Genomic DNA, 21,403 nt, shown 5'->3' on the forward strand with positions numbered 1-21,403 from the left:
TGATGCCTTTAGAGAGGCAGCTATGTTAACAAGTGTTTCTCCATTAAATCTCGCCCTGATGGATGTTGGTATCCAGCTGGAATACCTACAGAGATGAATTCTCTAGGGGCGTTAATGATTTGCTTATTCAGCAATCGTTGTGACAAGAAACCATTCTGGATTTTTAGGAAAAAAGACTTGCTACTGAATAACAATACTGGTGAAATGAAACAGACTGATTTTTATGGGGTGCTGCTAAAGCCCTATTGTGTGGGAAGTTATTTTAAATTGCCTCTTAAGGGAAAAAATTGTACAATTGGAAAGGAGCCGGAGATCTTCACAGTTAAACCATATGTGCTCTGGTGATCATAAAACATTATTGATATTGACTAATCTAAGTGAAACACTCAATAAGATCCAAAATGAAAGAACATTATCACTTCAAACTTTGTAAGAGTAGATTTTTTTATTCTCTGGCAGTAAAATGGACGCTGTTGGCTAAGTAGCCCTGTACACATGTACAAAGAAAAATCACTGAAATTAAAGCAGACGAGAAAGTTTACAAGGATTTGGGGGGAATTAAAAAACTGCATTTTACAATTTCTCTACATTGTATTCATCTGACATAGGAAGTATTAAAATGGTACATCTGCTTTTCTATCCAATGTTAGTCTAATCTACCTAGATTTCCAGATCAGAATTGCCCTCTTTGATTTTATAACTCCTGCTGTTTGCTCCAAATGAACTTTCCTCTGCATTTCTCTCCACTCATCTAACAGTGACTACCTCTTTTTCTTTTCACTTAATTTGGCCACAGCTTCTCTACCCTGGGAAAGAGAGAGGACAGGCTGGGAGAGATGTTCCACTTGTGTCTGAACTCTTTAAGAGACAGGATTTTTTTTAAACTGAGGTCAGTATAGCAACAATGAAACCCCATTCAATTTTTTCATCTGCCTGATGTAGCAGGAAACAAGTAAACTGAAGATTAAAGAGTCTAAAAGGGGAGATAATTACTTTTAAATGTAAATTTCCATGAAAAGGGTGTCACAGCTAGAGATGGGTGAAACTTTTCAACTGAAACTTTATCTTTGGCAAAAAAATGAATATTCAGTGACACCAAAACTTTTGGTGAGTTTGCATCAATTTTGCTGAGTTGTTTTTGTTGGGGAAAAAAAGTAAAAAAAATGGTTTCCAAAAGCTGAAACATTTTGATGTCTCCAACTGAAAAACCTTTTTGTTTCAAAATTTACTTTAAAGGTGATTTAAGAAATTAAATGTTGAAGTGCTCAGCCAAAACATTTTGTTAGAACCAGAAATGAAACATAGCCTAGATCTGCTGAAAATTTTGAAAAAAATTGTTTTCGGTTCGACCCAAATAATTGTTTTTTCAATTTTTTGGAATTGCCGGCAAACCAAGAAATCCATTATTCACACAGCTCTAGCCGCAGCTATTCCTTTGGGGGAAGGGGCGATGGCGAGAAGGAAAGGCGTGTGACCTGGTTTTGTTCACCTGCATGTTTTCCGTCTCCAAGTCTCAGATCAAATGGATTCTCTGAAAGAGACACATACCTTTTACGTACCATAAATGGAGGGGAGAGGGAAATGAAGTCATCACCTCTTTCCCTTCCCCCTCGCTTTTTAACTCTTTTTGTGTCAAAGTCATGTTGTAAATAGGTCCTCTCTCCGAGCTAGTGCACAATGCTTTGAAAAAGTTCTTCATTGGGGCAGGTTTGAATGCTGAGTTAGTGACATTGGTTTCTCTGCTTTTTTCATTTTCAGTAGTGAAAGTTTACCTTCTCTCTAATTTTTAAAAAACGGAGTCATCAATCTCTTCAATCCCTTCCATAAATGAATGATTCAGATTGCCTTCCTCGTACTTTTCTTTTCCTTCTGAAAACACTGATCTGGGTACCAGTGTATCTGTTTGGCTCTCCTTTGATTTTGAAAACGGTTTTCTCTTGCGCGAACTTCCTGGGGTTCCCTATGTAAGAACAAGTGATACAGTTATGTGGTACTAAAGGTAAAAGTTTAAATTATCAGAGAGGGAAAAGCAATGGGGGAAAACACTAGCACACAGATGAACTGAACAAAATTCCTAGAAGCCAGTACCATAAATTAGAACTAACACATTAAAAAGGCAATGGGTATAAATGAGTCAGATTAAGGAACAAATCAGTAGGCTGGTGGTGCTTGCAAGATGTGAAAGTTTTATAACTGCCACTAGTCATATTATTCTCCTTTACATCCATGTGACCAAAAGGGCAGAACAGAGAGTTTTGGGGAAAAGCATCTGTGTGATGCTGCATTTTGAAGAATCTAAACTCTGAACTGATTCAACCCATCCCTTCCCTCTACCCCTGGTACCTTTTCCCAGCTCCCCAGTCCCTTTTTAAAGTAAAATATTGGTGAGGATCTTACTTCAAGTGTCAGATAATTGTATCAGGAATCACAGCTTCTCAAAACAACCGATTTCCTGGCTACTGATTCATCGATTCTAAGTCCAGAAGGAACCACTATGATCAGCTAACCTCACCTCCTGTATAACACAGGCCATAGAATTCCCCCAAAGTAATTCCTAGATATCTTTTAGAAAAACATCTCATCTTGATTTGAAAATTTCCAGTGAAGGAGTTTCCATCACATCCCTTGGGAAATTGTTCCATTGGTTAATTATCCTCTCTGTTAAAAATGCACATGTGATTTCCAGCCAGAATTTGTCCAGCTTCAACTTGCAGCCATTGGATCTTGTTACAACTTTTTCTGCAAGACTGAAAAGTGCATTATCAAATATTTGTTCCCCAAGCTGGTACTTGGACTGTGATCAAGTCACCTTTTACCTTTCTCTTTGTTAAGCTAAATAGATTGAATTCCTTGAATTTATTACTAGTGCCCATGTTTTCCAATCCTTTAATAATTCTTGTGGCTCTTCTCTGAATCCTCACTAATTTATCAACATCCTTCTTCAATTGTGGGCACCCAGACCTGGACATACTATTCCAGTAGGGGTCGCACCAGTGCTAAATACAGAGGTGATAATAACCTCCCTCCTCCTACTCAACATAGGAGCAACACGGGCCAATGAACTAGGAGTGGAGAGAACTGGCCTCTATCACCAGCACAGCCGCTGACTCACTCTGAGACTATGAGCAAGTCAATTCAATGCACTCTACCTCAATTTTCCATACTTTCAAAGAGGGATAATAATATGCCCCTCTGGCAGCACACAGGGGGCAGAAATGGCCCCCTGAGAATACTCCCAACAGGTTTCCATGAGAGGGCAGGCCAGGGTGGCAGGAAATGTTACCAGAGCTCACCATACTACATCTAGTCACCGACTTCCAGGATAGGATCCACCTTTCCCAAAATGTAGGAAATGAAAAAGTGACCTGAAGCCACCTTCTCCCACTCTCTATTTCTGACACAAATACAGAAGCAGAGTAACGGAGAATGGGCCTTCATCACATCTCTGACTTTCTCTCTCCCTCCACCTCTGCCCCTTCCTTACACTCATTTCCCTGAAACCCCACCCCCCCAATTACCCTTCTTTTATAGTAAATTGAGACAGACCAATGATTCTTGGGTTGCAGGAACTGAATTTCCAGCAGCCAATGTACTAGATACTGCTATGGGAAGCAACACGACTAACTGGCCACTGCAATAGAATAGGATCAGGCTTCTACTGCCAGCAAAGCCATCACCTTGACAGCTGACTTTGAGCAAGGCATTTAACGTCCCTCTGCCTCAGTAGTCCCAAGTGTAAAATGGAGGCAATGTTTACTCACCTATATATAGGACTTTGAGATCTATGGGTAAAAAGCACTTTGTACATGATAAATGATTATTAAGGCAGATTCTAGGACTACACGGGTGATAAAAGCAGTGCTTAATTTGTGCCAGGGCTGAGCCCCGGCACTTCATGGATTGTCAGTTCAGAGCCTTGGCACCTGTGGGTTTGCCACTTCAGATATGAAAGAAAAAATTGCTTGAACCCTGGCACCTCTTTCATCGCAAATTAAGCACTGGATAAAAGTGAAGAGCAAAGCCAAACCAGAAGCACTTTAAGGTTTTGTGCTGTACCACCCCTTTATGACATGGTCTGAACTTCCATTGTCTTTAAAAGAAAGGCTTCCATTCCTGTTCATTTTCACATTGAAATCTCATCACTGTCATGCCTTCCCTCTTCCATATTGTTACTGGAGGTGCTCAGTGAGTTCTTTGAGGGGCCTGAATGGTGATGTCACCTGAGGTGTCAGCATGAGCTTTGATTCTCCCTCCCTTCAACTGAGATGGAGGGGGCTGATTCTTAAGGAAGCACAGAGGAATAGGAGGGAGAGCTGAACATCAGGTTAGAGCTTCTTGGAGCATCATTATTCAGATCCTCCAAATATCTTGCCAGACTCCGGCACAAAAGATGGGAAGTGAGGGCTTGACGTTCTCCAAAGTGAAGAACATCTGGAACATGTTTGTAAACACATGTGTCTATCTGGACAGATAAGGAAGTCAATTAGCCTGCAAAAGAAAGTCAATGTAATGTTTAAGTGTTTCTTTTAAGGAGGACATCCAATGTCTGTATTGTAGCTGTGTCAGCAGTGCTTAATTTGTAATGAAAGAGGTGCTGGGGCTCAAGCAATTGTTTTACTTTCATAACTGATGTGGCAACCCCAGAGGTACCGGGGCTATGAACTGCCAAACCTAGAGGTGCCAGTGCTCAGACCTGGCAAGCCATGGCACAAATTAAGCAGTGTGTGGCAGACCTCAACTCCCTAGCATTCGGCATTGCTAGGTTGTTTGCCTCATATAAGACATGAATGTGAATTGCCTGTCTATGATTTGCTGTTACCTCATTTTGATAGGAAACACTCTGGCTCTTAGGTGTTGGCAGGCACTGGTGTCCGTCTCCTCCATCTTGCTTCAAATTCTTTTTCTCTGCAGGAGTGCAGGGCATGCTGCTACTCATTGGTCTGTGAGGTAAATATTGAATATTTATACAGTGCCCAACAGTGTGCTAGACATTTTTACAGAAATATGGTCCCTGCCAAAAGAATGTAATGTCTACTTAGATAAGAGGAGACAAGTGACAATGACTATAATGGGCTAAGACAGTGGGAGGGGAGACAGATCACAAAAGAAAAGTCCTGAGGTGACTAACGTTTATGATGACATCCTGGTTGTTCTGCTACATGGGAGAGTTCTCCTTTCATTTGAAGTGCCACGATGAACTGGAATGGGCTTGCATAAGTCCCTTTGTAACAGATCTGGCCTTTGGGCCCTGTGAGGGGGAATTTCAGTTTCATTTTTTTTAATAAGTAAGTTTCTTTTCCTGTGAAGCTAGATATGACACAGAAATCAATGTGAGCCAATGATGAGGCTGAAGTGGAACAAGCAGCTGGACTCCTCTTCTGCAGTGAGAGACTGGGGAGCAGTATGTTTCTGGGAGTGTTGAAAACAAAAACTGCACTCTGTCCAAAAGGACTAAGGCCGGCTGCGCTTGTGAAAAACGTTCAGTCACCTCTGAGGCTGGTACTGAGCTGTATCTTGCTCATTCAGGAAGCAGCAGTGCTGCAGGGTATCTCCATTATTGTGTGGTGAAACTGGGTGGTCAGAGGGGAACCATCAATAGCGATTCTGAAGCCACCGCAGCCTGCCATTTTCCCCACTGGTGCCCACCTGGTCATGCTCAGCCTGGAACTGGAAGAACTTTGAAACCCATCTCACCTCCCCTATTCTCCCCACCCCCACTAGCAAGGGAAAGCATGTGGAACTGATACAGTGTGTGGCAAATTGCCGGTACAATGATGATGGGTCCTGCACTGCTTCTTCTTGGGGAGGTTCAGGGCACAGTTTCCTGCCCCTGAACTAGGGTATTTACTGTCCCACTAGTAACCCAGAGAAGGGTTGTGGAGAGGGAGGGACCCAGGCCCGCCCTCTACTCCAGGTCCCAGCCCAGGGGCCCTAGGGATAGTGGTAAACCACTTGAACTAGTGCTTCCTTCCCCTGGGCTACTTCCCTCTCCTGCTCTTCAGCTTGTGGGGCTTCCTGCCCTCTCTCTCTCTGCACAAGCCAGGTGCCTCTTTACCTAGGGTCTTGGTCTTCTAGCCAGCCACAGCACTTCTCCAAACTCTCCTCTACTTCAATTCCTCCAAACTGCACCGTGCTCCAACTCCTTCAAACTGCTCTCTGCTCCAACTCCTTCCCCTAGCTGATTGAAGCAGGGGATTTTTATCAGGTGACTAGCTTCAGGTGCTCTAATTGGCTTCAGGTGCTTTAATTAATCTATAGAAACCTTTCTTCCCTCTACAGAGAGTAAGGCTTCTTCTCATCCTGGGACTTACATATCTTTCCTATGTTTCAGAGTAACAGCTGTGTTAGTCTGTATTCGCAAAAAGAAAAGGAGTACTTGTGGCACCTTAGAGACTAACCAATTTATTTGAGCATAAGCTTTCGTGAGCTACAGCTCACTTCATCGGATGCATACTGTGGAAAATACAGAAGATCATGAAAAAAATGGGTGTTTATCACTACAAAAGGTTTTCTCTCCCCCACCCCACTCTCCCGCTGGTAATAGCTTATCTAAAGTGATCACTCTCCTTACAATGTGTATGATAATCAAGGTGAGCCATTTCCAGCACAAATCCAGGTTTTCTCCCCCTCCCCCCCACCCCACTCTCCTGTTGGTAATAGCTTATCTAAAGTGATCACTCTCCTTACAATGTGTATGATAATCAAGGTGGGCCATTTCCAGCACAAATCCAGGGTTTAACAAGAACGTCTGAGGAACGGTGGGGGGGGGAAAAGGAATAAACAAGGGGAAATAGGTTACTTTCTATAATGAATCAACCATTCCCAATCTCTATTCAAGCCTAAGTTAATTGTATCCAATTTGCAAATTAATTCCAATTCAGCAGTCTCTCGTTGGAGTCTGTTCTCGAAGTTTTTTTGTTGAAGGATAGTCACTTTGAGATCAGAAATCGAGTGACCAGAGAGATTGAAGTGTTCTCCGACTGGTTTATGAATGTTATAATTCTTGACATCTGATTTGTGTCCATTTATTCTTTTACGTAGAGACTGTCCAGGTTGCCCAATGTGCATGGCAGAGGGGCATTGCTGGCACATGATGGCATATATCACATTGGTAGATGTGCAGGTGAACGAGCCTCTGATAGTGTGGCTGATGTTATTAGGCCCTGTGATGGTGTCCCCTGAATAGATATGTGGGCACAGTTGGCAACGGGCTTTGTTACAAGGATGGGTTCCTGGGTTAGTGGTTCTGTTGTGTGGTATGTGGTTGCTGGTGAGTATTTGCTTCAGGTTGGGGGGCTGTCTGTAGGCAAGGACTGGCCTGTCTCCCACGATTTGTGAGAATGTTGGGTCGTCCTTCAGGGTAGGTTGTAGATCCTTGATAATGCGTTGGAGGGGTTTTAGTTGGGGGCTGCAGGTGACGGCTAGTGGCGTTCTGTTATTTTCTTTGTTAGGCCTGTCCTGTAGTAGGTGACTTCTGGGAACTCTTCTGGCTCTGTCAATCTGTTTCTTCACTTCCGCAGGTGGGTATTGTAGTTGTAAGAATGCTTGATATATCACTCTCCTGCTGCCTTCTGGCCATGCTGTATTACAAGTGGCACAGAGGTGGAGAGTATTTTACCCAGGGAACATTGAATGCATCACTGACTGAGACAGAACATTTTGGAAGCAGACCCTTGTTAACATTATGGCAGCACATCACTAGCTGGAGGTGTTTTTGAAGCTGAAGGACAAGATTTATAGTCCCAGCTTGCCATGTGTAAGATTTATCCAGTAGTCAGTCTGCTGCACATGGAGTCATGATAGCATTCCATGATAGCATGGAGTTATTCTGCACAATCCTACTTCTGAGTTTTCATCCAGAAATATAATAATTTTCCCATCTATGCAAAAATCCTAGAAAATAGATGAGCCTTGCAGCATATCCCAAAGATCAACAGAAAGCCTTACAGGAATCCAGGGGAAAGGATATTGTATATGCAGGTCTCAAAACTTGTCAACACTTTGGATACAGACTACAAATTTCCTGCCAGCCCCGAAAACTGACAGAGCCCTGTCTACATGGGGGAGTTAGGTCGGTATAACTACATCACTCACTGGTGTAGGTATAGGTCTGTTGTGTAGACCTGGCCTAAGTCTCATTTAAAAGGCACCTAGAAACCTAAACTCATTGACTATTAATGGAATAGTGGCTCCTAAGTGCCTAAGTCACTTTTGAAAATGAGATGAGTTCCTAAATCAGTTAGGCCTTCCAATACTGAGTATAACAACATGTAAATACTTCTAAAAATCTGGGACAGACACCAAGGTTTGTTTTCAAGATCTGAAGAAATTCAGGTGACACATGCTTTATTTTAGGCTACATTATAGATTGAGAACATCATCTCTGAAAACAGACCAGAGAGGAAAGGATATGTTTTGTATGTGTGCACTGAAGTTTGTAAGTGTAAATGTTATGTGGAAACTTTCTGTTGTAACATGGTGTTAAGCTATGGAGCAGGAAAGAGGAGTGCAATAGAGTTCTGTAAAATAATTTACTAGAAAATGATCATTCAACTTACTTATTCCCTTTGCTTTTCTTGCATGTCAGGATGATGATGGTGACTCCTATGGCATTCAGAGTAAAAGAAATTATGCAAAGCACTTGCCAGATACATATTCCGCTCTCCTCATCAGATGCTGAAATGCAAATTAGCAAACACCAAATGTCACACAGAACCCAAATGGATGTCAAAGCGTTTCTTATGTTTCCTGTCCAAATACTGGGAACCAGCAAACATTGAGTTCTAAACTAAGTTTAGAAGCTGGACATGTTGGTTAACCTCTCTGGGTATCATTTTTTGAACTATAAAATGGGGATATTCGTTAGAGCAGGTCAATTATTCATGATGAATAAATAATCTGACGATAAAACTTTTCTTCTGTTTCTGAATTGTTCACAAATCATTGCTGATCTCTGGTCACGTCTTCCTTATTCACAGAACAGTGTACCGGATTTTTTGAACAGATAGGGTAATATGAGCTTTTCATTTCCATTATCAGCTCTTCTAAATGTGATTGGTCATCTGGGTTACACAGTTCTGTTTCTGCTCTCTGATTGGATGGAAGTTTTTGTGAACAGGAGAACAAGGATTGATGAATAGCCAATAATGAATAGTGAGTAACCTTGTGCTATATAAACACAGAGCTTTGTTCATTCTTAAAACAGGTATGAATCATGTTTTTGCATTATTATTCTAATTCTAGTAATACATATTTCACAGATGTGTTTTGAGGATTAGTTAGTAGCTGTGAAATGCTTTGAAAGTGCTAAGTAGAGATTCTTAATAAAAATTACTATTAGTGAAGAGAGAGTCCCATGAACACTCATTTATACTGCTATTGCCTCTTAGACCTACTTGAAAAATGGAAAAAAACAGGTTGCAAGTTTCAAAAGTGTCTCCATTTCACAGAGTTTAGAATGAACCCTTTTAAATTAAAGATTCAACAATGTGGGTTTTTAATATATACTCAATTTGAATATATTCAATTTTATTGTCAAAATCATTATTACATTTTTGTTTAGCAAAGTTGTCAATAAATGAAAAAGTAAAAATGAAAATGAATATTCAAAAAGCAGTTATTTTGAAACTGACCAAAAATGAAAGATTTTGATGGTTACAATACTTTTTGTAAAAAATTTCATTTCTAAAAAATGGCCACTTTGGTGACCTTTTATAAGAAATAAGGTAATTTGTTGTAAGAAATCCTTAGTAGAGTACATCCTTTAATCTAAAGCTCCAGAAACAACTCTAGGATTGAAATATCAGGAAAAGCTTTGTCTTCTGAATACCTAAGAGTATGTCTACACTGCAAGGGAAGGCCCAGTTTTAGCATGGGTAACAATAGCAGTGAAGATGTGGTAGCACATGTGGCCGCTCAGGCTAGCCACCCGTAGGTGCTCCAGTGGAATTAGTTACCCCCTGCCACCATCCAAGCTGCCACAGCCACTCTGCTATTTTTAGCACACTATCTCCATCTAAGTTAGTATATCTCTGTCTACCCATGCTGGGAAGCACCCTGCCAGCTGCTGTGCAGACAGACCGTCAGGGTTCATGTTCATATCACACTCAGTGCAAGTTGTAACTCGAGTGTTATCCTTAACTCGACTCCCATCCACACACAAGTCTCTAGCTCAAGTTAAGTGGTGTTTTACATTTGCGTGAGCTGGCCTATCAGGGGAGCAGGTTGAAATAGGAATGGTGCTGAAGTTACAAAATCTCATTAGCAGCGAATCCAATCACTCTGCTTATCAAAGCACTATGTGTAGCTGCAATGTAGTAACTCAAGTGCACTAACTTGAGCCCGCTGTTGCAGTGAAGAGAAGTCCTCAGATATGAGCCTTTGAAGAAAAGCACGGTTCACAGGGCAAGTCTATGACCAGGCAAGATTTAAGCACAACTGAATTCACTGTGATTTTACATTAAAATTTTCTTTTTAATTCACTGGAATAGAACCAACATTCTTTGGACAACTTTTTTTTTTTTTGGTACGGCTTTTCTCTGCTCTCCACTCCCCAGACTATCATATACCAACACCCAGATCTAACCTACCTTCATATTCTTCTAGTGGGTAAATTATCTTCTCTTTCCTTCCCACAGGGTGGTTTATTATACAAGTCAAAGCCTGGAGGTTCTTTGATCGCAGGAGCCTCACGGAGACGTTGCACGTGCTTGTCACGGTTACTGTGCCATTTGCATTCTTAACTCCATGTATCTGAGGCTGGTCAACCAGGATGCCCTCAGGCTTCCATGTGATTTCTGGGGCAGGTTTTGCTGTAGCTGAACAGACTGCAGTCAGGAGCCCCGGGGTACTGTCATTTGAATGGAGTTCAGTTCTTACTGCAGAAATCGCTAGGAGAAAAAGTAGAGTGCAATGGAAATGTCAATATTCCTTACACAGTAACCAAAACACTAAAACATTTTCAAAGTTTTTAATAGAAAAAAACAGACTATTCCTGATATGTTCAATATGTTCCTCTATAGTCTTAGATTTTGTTGTACCAATAACATAAAAGCCAGCAGGATCTTATTAAAGGGGATAAGGCAAAATGCCACATTTATTGTGAATATAGAAAGAATCAAAGTAAGCAGTTAGTTATAGCTATAACATTCCATTCAATTTCATATTTATTCACACATTCATTCATACACACACACACAGACACACACACAGAGGTTCTGCAAGGTTGTTATCATAGTTACCAGCCTTAGAGTTGCTCGTGCCAAGCCACTGGCCAAGTGGCCTGGACACGAGGAGGGAGCAGGGCCTTGTCAGATGCACATCTGATGCTCCTGAAAGTTGGTTTGCAGAATCAGACCCCAAAGTTCTCACTTTCTAGAGTCCATTTTTGTAGGAATTTATTCCTATGCCAGTCTATGGGAATTGCTTCATCATGCTGTTGCTGAATCAATCAGCAGCTGGCACATTCCTGACAGCTCCATGCTGCCAGATGTTATCTTGTTCTTCGGTTCTCCCATCCTTGAGGCTGTGGGGTGGATTCCAGTCTGCCCTCCGGGGGTCCTCTGGTTGTTTCCACTTGATGCCTTCTTTGGCTGATGGACACTGGATTCTTAGGCTGGCACCTCCCTGATCATTCATTTATTATCCACACCAAGCATCCATCCACATACATCCTCTATCTCTATTTTAATCACAATTGTTAAAGCGAGATAAATACAACAAAAGGGCAGGGAGTCTCTGGGTGCTGTTTCGGTTGTTACAAAGTATTGCTTTGAGTCTCTCTCTCTCTGTGAGTACTTGTTACAAAGTATTGCTTTGAGAACAGACTCTGTCTTAGGATGTACTAACACAATTAGCAGCTTGCAAGTTTCACACCGAGAGGGAGAGAAACAGTAAAAACAAGAGATGAAAAACCAAGAGACCTCTTAATTAGTAATACCCTGGAATTTAAACTATGGGGAGTGAAACTCATTTGTGATTTTAATACTGAACTTCTTTAATATGATCGAACAATTTTAATGGTGTATTACTATATTTTAACTGTTTGGTAGGTGTATTTATGCAGCAGGCATAGGGCTGGAAATTGAAGAAAATTGGGCCAGATGGTACCTTCTTCACAGATCCACAGGAAACTCCCTGCACATTCATGTGTCCTGTTGCTGTGATGGGAAAAAATGTGCTGATAAACACTTTTGAGGCATCATCTCCCTGTCCCTAAATCCAAGGAGAGCCCTTCATTGAATGGAGGATCCACACATGGGAAAGGGGAAAGTTGGGAGTAAGCCTGGAGACACATCCTCTTGCATCAATCCAGGAGAAAATCCACTCAGAAATTGCTGTATTAACTTCTGAGTGGAAATTCTCCATGCTATGGGAGCCTCCTTTGGGAGCTGGATACAAGAACCATGGCCAGAAGGGAAAGCCCTGTCAATTCAGCTCCATAAAGCAGATCAGCGGTATGCCTGGTATGTTCACAGGGCCTCTACACTGATGGACCCAGTGGAACCCTCAGTGGCTTTTAGGGCATCAGCAATACTTGAGGAAGAACTAACTTCTTCTATAGGAGTGCAGCGGGGCTCGGAAAGGGTTAAAAGCTAGCCCTTGGAGAGGGCTGGGGTTGAAAGCAGCCAAGGGAGGCTGATTGGGTAGGCAGCCGCAGGTGTGGCCACACCCAATTAGGGTCCAGCTGGCCCTGATAAAAGGACTGGGAGCTGGGCAGGAGGAGACTTACTTCAGTGGGGGAGTGGGAAGGACCTGGCTGCTGGCTAGAGAAGAGTATCTCAAACAGAGCAGTGCTGGGGAAGGACAGGCAGAGCTGGGGAACTCTGGCCAGGCAAGTCCCCAGGCTGATGCCATGCAAAAAGGGCCTGTGGTGGTACTGAGGCTGCAGTGGGATAGCCAGGCCAGGAAAAGGCAGCAGGTCCAAACCCCCTTGCCAATGATGAGCAGCCATTTCAGACTACAGTTTGCCCTTGAGAAAAGGGGCTAGATGAAGACTGGCAGTCAGTCACTGAGGCAAAGTGGGCTTCAGGGAATTGGGGTTCCCCAGGGAGGGGAGGACCCCTAAGTGTGGGGTACTACCAGGGGGCAGTGCCTGAGAGAAGGGGCACCACAGGCCAGGAGGGATGTGGGGCCTGAACTAAAGTGTGGGGGAGAAAAGGGAGAAGCAGGCGGCAGGAAGGGAGACACAGGCCAGCAGGAGACGCTCCAAAGCTGGAAAAGCTAATTCCCACACCGACCAGCAGGAGGTGCCGTACTAGTGGGTGTTCCACCTTGCAACAGGGAGCATGTAGCAACAGCACCTCCTCAGCTGAAAACTACTGAGGAAACATCACAAGAGAAACCTTGTAAAACTTTCCTTCACTCGAGACCTCCTGTGGATTTGATCACAAGGCTGGGGGAGGGGCTTGTTCTGCTATATAATCATGAACACAGCTAAACTTTGGATGTACAATGATGAAACCAACATAGTCTTTGAGAACCTGTGTGTTACACAAGGAGCAGGAGGATGTTAGAGGACAAACTGACTCAAACTTGGATGGGCTTCTTCTACTGATCTAATAGCTGAATATTGTTGTACATTAGAACATCTTATACTGTTTCATCTCATGTCTCTGCTGATCCTGTGTCTCTCTATTTATACATTCACAACCTTTTGTATTATCAGGTCAAGTGCTAGCAATCCCTACATTTAGGTTTTGTAATTTTTTTCTTTGTAAAAGAATAACGTGTTTTTAGAAGCTCTAAAACCTTCCTGGTTTGCAGCAACCCTTTGAAATTCAGCAGGGGGAAAGCCCTCCAGCTGGAGAAGTGCCTTTTCTTTGTCCCATGAAATTCCATTCAGGTTTAGCTGAGTTCTCAACAGTTAAAGATCACCATTCTCTTTCTCTTGCTTGCCAAATTAATAATCAAAGATCTGAACACTGAACACCACTGCCAAAGCAGCAGCAGATGCACCAAACTAGGAATGGCTGTGAGAATAGCTGTAGCAAGAAGAATGTGGGGAGATCTGGACTAGACAGAGGAACATGCCCTGAATCTCATCTCTCCCAGACTTGCTGCCCCAGCATGGAAGAGGAGTCCCTGTCTCCTGGGGATAGGGAAGAGAGAAATCTGGGCAGGGCTGGTTTCCAACCTCTGGACCTAGCACATAATGCCAATGAGCCGTTCCCCCTCTGGAACAGCAGCCTTCTCCGGCTGCCAGTTAGTGCTGTGGAGGTAGCAGTCTGGTGCAACAGCAAAGGCTCAGGGATCCAATCTTATTGATGATACATGATAAGGGCTTGTTACAGGTAAACCTAAGATAATTTGTTTTAACCTTGTCCTTTAGTAAACATAGAAAATTACACTAAAAGACTACATTGGAGAAAAGTTATTTAACTGTATTAGTACCTTCTTGGGCATTATACATGATCATGATCATATATTTTTTCTAGACTACCCCAGCCTCCTTCAGTGTAGTGGGTAGGGGAGAAAAAGAGGGTAGAATTAAGGTTGTTTGGTGATCATACACACAGAATTTATTTTCTAACTTTTGAGTGCTTAACTTTGCAACCTTCATAACATTCTTTAAACACAGAACGTGTAAAAAAACCACCTAACTAGATGGTAGAGGTTTAGTAAGAGATACCACAAAAACCATTTCCATGTTTAGAAATAGTTCTTGTGAAAGAGTTTGTATACTCAACATATATTTTTAAGTTAATGAAATCAAAATGCGATGGATGTGCCCTCTGTCTCCCGCTGGGGCTGGGAAGGAGGGGGATCTCTCCCTCACCACAGCAGCCACAGAGCTGAGGCTGAGAAGGAGGGCCATCTCTTCCTGGCAGCTGCAGCCCTGGAGCTGGGGAAAGTCGCCTCTTTCTCTGGCTGCCGCAGCCCTGCACATCCCAAATTCCCCCCACTCCCTCTTCTCACCTCACTGCCACTTCCACCTACTCCCCCCAAGGCCACCACCTCACCTTACATGTGCATCTTCACCAGGGGTCAGGCACCAAATTAGTGGAGCCACACCTGCACAGCTCCACTAATTAGGTGGGTGGCCCTTCATTCTCTCGTGTGCAGCCGCCAAGGTGTGCACCTTAGATGGAACTATCCGCGGACCACCTGAATGGAGCTCTCACAGTTTGAGAGCCTCTGAGCTAGATGTTGTCCAGTCTAATAGGGTTGAGAGTTTAGACTGCGTGCTTATATTCTATTTTATTTTGGTAACTGACTCTGACTTTTTGCCTATTACTTATAATCACTTAAAATCTATCTTTTGTAGTCAATAAATGTGTTTTACTGTTTATCTTTATCAGCGAGTTTGTATGAAGTGCTAAGGTTTGCAAAGCCTGGTGTATATCCACTTTCCATTGATGAAGTGTCGAACTAGTTAATACATTTGCACTGCCCATCTTGAGAAGCGTAAGATGGTATATTCCTGAGGTACAGTGCTGGGAGCTGGGGGGATTTGGCTGGTGCCTTTCTCTGTGTGATTCATGAGTGGCTCAGGGAGAATTCAGACAATCTAGCTGGCTTTGGGGGCTCCTCATGCAGTTGTGTTGAGAGATAACAGCACCTGGAGGGGTTTGCTGCTTGTCACTAGCAAGAGACATTGTGAGAGACAGCCCAGGCTGGAGAGAGTTAAGGGGGGTACAGTGGTCCCGCAGTCCAAGGCTGCACCTCGGGGAACCCGTCACAACAAGGTTGAATAGACAGTTTAGCATAACTTTCCTAGAGACTGAAAATCATGGTCTTACTAAATACAATGCATTTATGGCTTATTTCTAAGGCCCTACTTAATTTGTGATATTGCAGAAATTGCAGATCCCGCAATATTAGGCTTCCACTGTAATTCTGACAGGAGGCCCCCTGGGCAGAGTGGGGATCCCGAGGTTAGCTTTTCCAAATTACTGCAAATAATATGGCTTCATTTTTACTTTTCTGTGATTTTCCATGTCTTGTCTGCAACTCAGTTGCAATTATTTGACAAGTATCCCATGACTTAAGTGTGGCCTTAATTATTATAACAATCTGTAACCCACTATGACTACAGGGGTGTTAATGGGTTACTGGACTTTGAATGGTCCCTTAGATTTAGAATATGTGCTAACTGCTTATGCTAAACAATCTGTTCAACCTTCTATTTATCTGTGACACTCCCAAACCTGAAGAAGAGCCCTGTGTAGCTCCAAAGCTTGACTCCCTCACCAACAGAAATTGGTCCAATAGAAAATTACACTGACATTCTGGGTCCAATCCACTAGAAAGTGCTGCACCATTAGAGAAAAAGGGTTTAAAACTCACATTGTACAATGAGGCAAATTTCTCTGCTGAAGGAACCATGTGGAAATGCACTGAAGATGCACTTATAACATGTTTCATCCTCCAGTATCACATTACGAAGAGTGATGGATGATGCTTTCAGACTTGTATCATTGAAACAAACTCTCTTATTGAAAGGCCCTATGGATTTAGTTCCATGTGCCTTGCTGTAGGTAGCTATGTTTTTGAATGAAGAGCCTTCCAGCTTCTGCCAGGTGACTTGTAAAACATCAAAAGAGGGTCTAAAGTTACATTTCAGCGTCACATCTTCACCTAAGGCTGCTGCAGGAACTCTCTCACAGCTCACTGCTTCATTGGCACCTGGAAATAGAGCCACATCAAGGATCACATTAAAAGAGAGACTGCAACGTCCACGAAGGAAATGTCTATGACAGCCCTGGAACACCACATTGTGCATGTATGTATTTTACATAGTCCCCGGACCACCATGTGGATACTGTATGCAGCTCAGATGATACTAGCTGCCTTGGTCTTCTGTGCGAGAGATACACTTCAAGCGTCACACACTGTCCTTATCTGTGTGGTCATGGGAAAATAATAATTAACACAGCATGAGGTTTTTCAGGCTAGGTTAACAGCTGGTTATAGGCACGCTAGAAAAGGAAATGCTATATATGATCCTTGTTTTGCCCAAGGAGAAATAGGTCCTCTGGACAGCCTGCTGAAATGTCCCTCCATCTGCCTCTTTCCTGTCTGGGGAATCAGTGACAAAACAGCAAGCTGCAATGACTTCACAAAGCCGCAAGATGGCAGCAGGTATCACACAACTGAGAGGAAGTTCACAAAGGAGCCCTTTATTTAGCCTGTTATAAGCCCAGAGCAGGGGTGGCCAGCCTGTGGCTCCAGAGCCACGTGCAGCTCTTCAGAAGTTGACATGCGGCTCCTTATACAGGCACCGACTCTGGGGTGGGAGCTACAGGCGCCAACTTTCCAAAGTGCTGGGAGGTGCTCACTGCTCAACCCCCGGCTCTGCCACAGGCCCTGCCCCCACTCCACCTCTTCCCATCCCCTCCCTGAGCCTTCCGTGCCCTCGCTCCTCTCCCTTCCCTGCAGAGCCTCCTGCATGCCACAAAACAGCTGATTGGGAAGTGTGGGGAGGGAGAGGGAGGCGCTGATCAGCAGGGCTGCTGGTGAGTGGGAGGCGCTAGGTGCAGGGTGGGGGAGCTGTTGGGGGGGCTGATGACATATTACTGCGGCTCTTTGGCAATGTACATTGGTAAGTTCTGGCTCCTTCTCAGGCTCAGGTTGGCCACCCCTGGCCCAGAGGATGCAAAATGAAAATTCTTCACTGAAATCCTCCCCGGAGGGGAAGTGATAAAATAAAACACAAGCTGAGACAGTGATCTTTGTCCAGCGAGCGCAGCCTCATGCACTTCTTGAGCTCTGTTTCAGATTCATCGAGGTAGTGCCAGATTTAAGGGGTCTAAAACCTTTTTCTAGCGTGGGCCAGATCTTACAGAGATCGACTCACAGACACCTCCCATTCCATTCTGTAGCATGTGAATTAGCCTCCATCAAATTTGTCATTACACCATTAACTTGCACAACTTCAGCAACTCCTCACCTGATGAAGGAACAGCAGGGGAGGATTAGTGAGAGTTTTCGGCTGTCTAAGGAGAAGTTTATCACAGAGTTTCTTTGCTCTTCACTTCCTCTCCCTCTCTTCTTTGGTCTGATCCCCTCTTCCCTTCTAATTGTCCGCCACCTAGTCCTTTCCTTATCCTGCCCAGTCCCTTTCTCTCCGGTGACATCACGCTCCCACTAGCAGCTCCTGGCTCTTCCCTTCCCAGTGGAGAAACCTATGCTGACTCATTTGTTTCCTTCAGGTTTTAGAGGTGTGGAGCCCTTCCCACCACCTTTTAATTATTGTTTAAATAATGATGCTTCTAGAAGTATCTGGAAACAAGACAGACAACACAGAACCATGTGCCAGACCAAGGCTCTGTAGTGCAGAGTATGAGAGCTGCTGGGTTAGTGTGTTCAGATAGGAGAGTGACACTTCTGCAGCTTGAAGAGATCTAAACTGTTCTTGGTGTGTGGCTACTCTTGGGGGCTGAGGGGGAATAATTGTTCCCTGGAGCTGTCTCCTTCTCTCAGCTCTCCTCAAGTGTACACAACTTCCAAAAAAAGGGGAGAGGGGAGAGAGAGCAGTTAGGGAAGCACAGAGAGAGGAACTGAATGGCCAGAGAAATACTACATGCTGAATCATGCAGGGTATCGATGAGACTGATCCAACCTGCATGCTAGCAATGCTTCCTCCACTCACGTCATCAGAAGAGACTTGTGACATGTATCTGGACTGTCCACCTTTCTTCCCTGCTCCCTCCTGGTTAATTAATATGATCTAAAACAAAACCCCAAAGTGGTCACAGACCCAAGGAGCAACTCAGGTGAGCTCAGTTTCCCAAAAGAGCACTTGGACCTGATTTACATTTAATTTGCCAGCAAAACTGAGGTAGAGCATGAGAGAAAAGGGCATTTCCTGTCACTTATCACTGGAGCCTGGAAAGATGAAGACAGGATAATGCAGAGAAATGAGCTCCCAGCTCACAAGCATCTTAGGGTCGGGGGAGTTCTCTCTGGATTTATTCTTTCATTTCCCTCTTTTACTGCAGGGACCGTCTGTCAGGTGATCCCAGATTCTTCCTCTGACACTTCCCCCACTCCCTCATTAACCAGGCAGGAGAGCAGACTTTGATTTTTGCTGTGAATGCGAAGGCACTCTGCTCTCTCTGTGAATTTCACTGCTCCTAGTCCTCATTCAGGTCGTGTTTAGTAGCTGTTGTAATCCTAAAAACGAGGGACTGGAATAGGATTTTGAGTCCTTGAATCAATACTTGGTTAATAAAATTGTTAAGACCAAATTTCTAACACCGCTTCAGATTAACAACATGGAACACAGTTTAAAATAAATGAAATGCACTTTCTCCCATTTGCTTTTTCACTTTCATTCACCTTGGACATGAGAATAAACTGGTCTGTTCCATTTCTGTTCTAATCAGTTTAACTTTCTGGCTGTCAAGCACAAACCAAAGGCTGCAATGTTTGGACTACTATGTAGGGTTGCAAACACGGCAGGGGACTGTCCATTTTGGTAACACCTAAATTCCACTGGAAACTCACGAAAGCTGTAGCTCACGAAAGCTTATGCTCAAATAAATTGGTTAGTCTCTAAGGTGCCACAAGTACTCCTTTTCTTTTTGCAAATACAGACTAACACGGCTGTTATTCTGAAACTGGAAACACAGGCATTGCCATACTAGAACAGATCAATGGCCCATCTGACTGCGATGAGTAGGAGGGGCAGGAACCCCCTGATGGGAATTTATAGAATCACCTCTCTACAGTGGCATTTCTTTGTAACTTCAGTTGGAGGTTAGCTAAAACGCTAAAGTGGGAAAATGTATATCTATTTCACACTTAAATATATCCTAAACAAATAGCGGTGGATGTTCTCATTATCCAGCTAACTGTCCAATTCTGGTGGATCCTGCCAAGCTCTTGACCTCAGTATGCTGTAGGGATGAGTTCTACAAGCTTATTGTGCATTGTGTGAAAAAGCGTATCCTTTTGTCAGCTTTAAATTGGGTGCTTTTCCTTTTTATTTAATGTCTCCTTTTTGTATGATGAGAGGACAAGGAGGAGTACTTGATTTCTGTAGTATTCATTATTCTCCAAACCATTATCATGGCCACTCTTGTTTGCCCCAATCTTTTCATTCTCTCTAAATATTGAAGTTTTCTCCAGCTTTTCCTGTAATTATTTTTACTGGCTGTTTCTGAACTGCTTCCTTTTTCTGCAGAAAATATATATCACATTAGTAATGTGCATTAGTCTTGAGTTTTGTTAAAAATGTGGGGCCAAGGTGAACTGATAGTGTCTTTCATCACCTGCACTGCTAATTTCTCAGGGCTTTCTCAGGCAGAACTCATGAGAGTAAGGATGTGGGGAGCTGGCAGACCCGAGTTTGGGAGGGAATTTGATATTGACTGTTGCATTCTTAGTTGAGAGGACATGCTTTTTCCCTCCCAGAATTTTCTGATTCTATCCTATGAGTTAAACTGATCAGGACATTTTTCTCTAATTGCTGGGAAATTTAAAATTAATTTGTTTATATTTATTATAAGTGGGAATCTATAGAATTATTGGATAAAGTAAAAAAGAAAAAATTCCTCTCACTTCCCCTGTCAAAACATGCAATTACTAACCGTTGCTAGTATCATTATTAACAATTTAGAATTGTCTGACAGGACAGTCCATCCGTCCCTTCTCTCCCTCACTCTCTCCCTTCTTTATGTTGCACGTTCTCAGCTCTATTTACGACTGACTCATCCAGTGATTCCTGCCATGCAACTGATATACAAAACAGGATAAAGGATAAAGGGAAACTCCACTCACCTGTGAATGGAGCTCTAAGCAGGCAGAGTATCCAGAGCAGAATGAGCCAGAGTTCAGGCCACCAAACCCTCTTCAAAAACATCTCGGGGAAGGTTTATTTTATTCTTATGGATTTTTTCCCCTTTTCCCCCTGGATCTGCAAAAGGAGCTTCTTTCAAAGGGCGACTTGAATGTGGCGCCTTTTTCTTGCTTATGACTCATGTCGTCTGATAGGCCACAGCTCAAAACGGCTCAAATTCCTCTGTGAGATTCCCTGCCTGCATCCAATTGCATGCGCTCTCTCTCTTCCCACTCCTCATCTCCTAGTTGCAGCTGCTGTAAGTGTAGCTGAGACCAGAGTGCCTGTCTGGCACCAGCAAGACAGTGGAACGGGTATGTCAATCATTAACCAACTGCCCCAGCCCAGGGTTTTCACTGGAGAAAATCGACTGTTCACAGAATAGGGTGCTCACTCCCCTTCCTCTCGCTCCACTTTCCTAAATCACCCACAGAAACCCCTTCTGTAGACACACCTTAAACGAATTAGCCCTTCCCCTACACAGCCTCAGCATGATTTCCTCCTCAGATTGCACAGGCTGACGCATTCGATTACTTACCTAGGGCTCAAAGTGGTACTGCACTGGGGGAGTCTGTGGATCTCCCTCTTAATGCAAATATCTTATCCATACAACGCTTCATA

General features: G+C 43.4%; 1 protein-coding gene across 1 annotated transcript; it reads right to left on the reverse strand.

The window, feature by feature from the left end:
- Positions 1–456: 456 nt before the first annotated feature.
- On the reverse strand, positions 457–21,182 carry LOC141984092 (nectin-1-like). Its single transcript, XM_074947032.1, has 6 exons — positions 20,725–21,182; positions 16,288–16,626; positions 10,590–10,889; positions 8,559–8,676; positions 4,820–4,940; positions 457–1,960 (listed from the first exon to the last, which is right to left on the reverse strand). Exons 1-6 carry the CDS (start codon positions 20,804–20,806, stop codon positions 1,787–1,789), a joined length of 1,134 nt encoding a protein of 377 aa, XP_074803133.1. The 5' UTR covers positions 20,807–21,182; the 3' UTR covers positions 457–1,786.
- Positions 21,183–21,403: the final 221 nt, after the last annotated feature.

Source organism: Natator depressus, chromosome 1 (assembly GCF_965152275.1).
Source record: "Natator depressus isolate rNatDep1 chromosome 1, rNatDep2.hap1, whole genome shotgun sequence".
Lineage (NCBI taxonomy): Eukaryota > Metazoa > Chordata > Testudines > Cheloniidae > Natator > Natator depressus.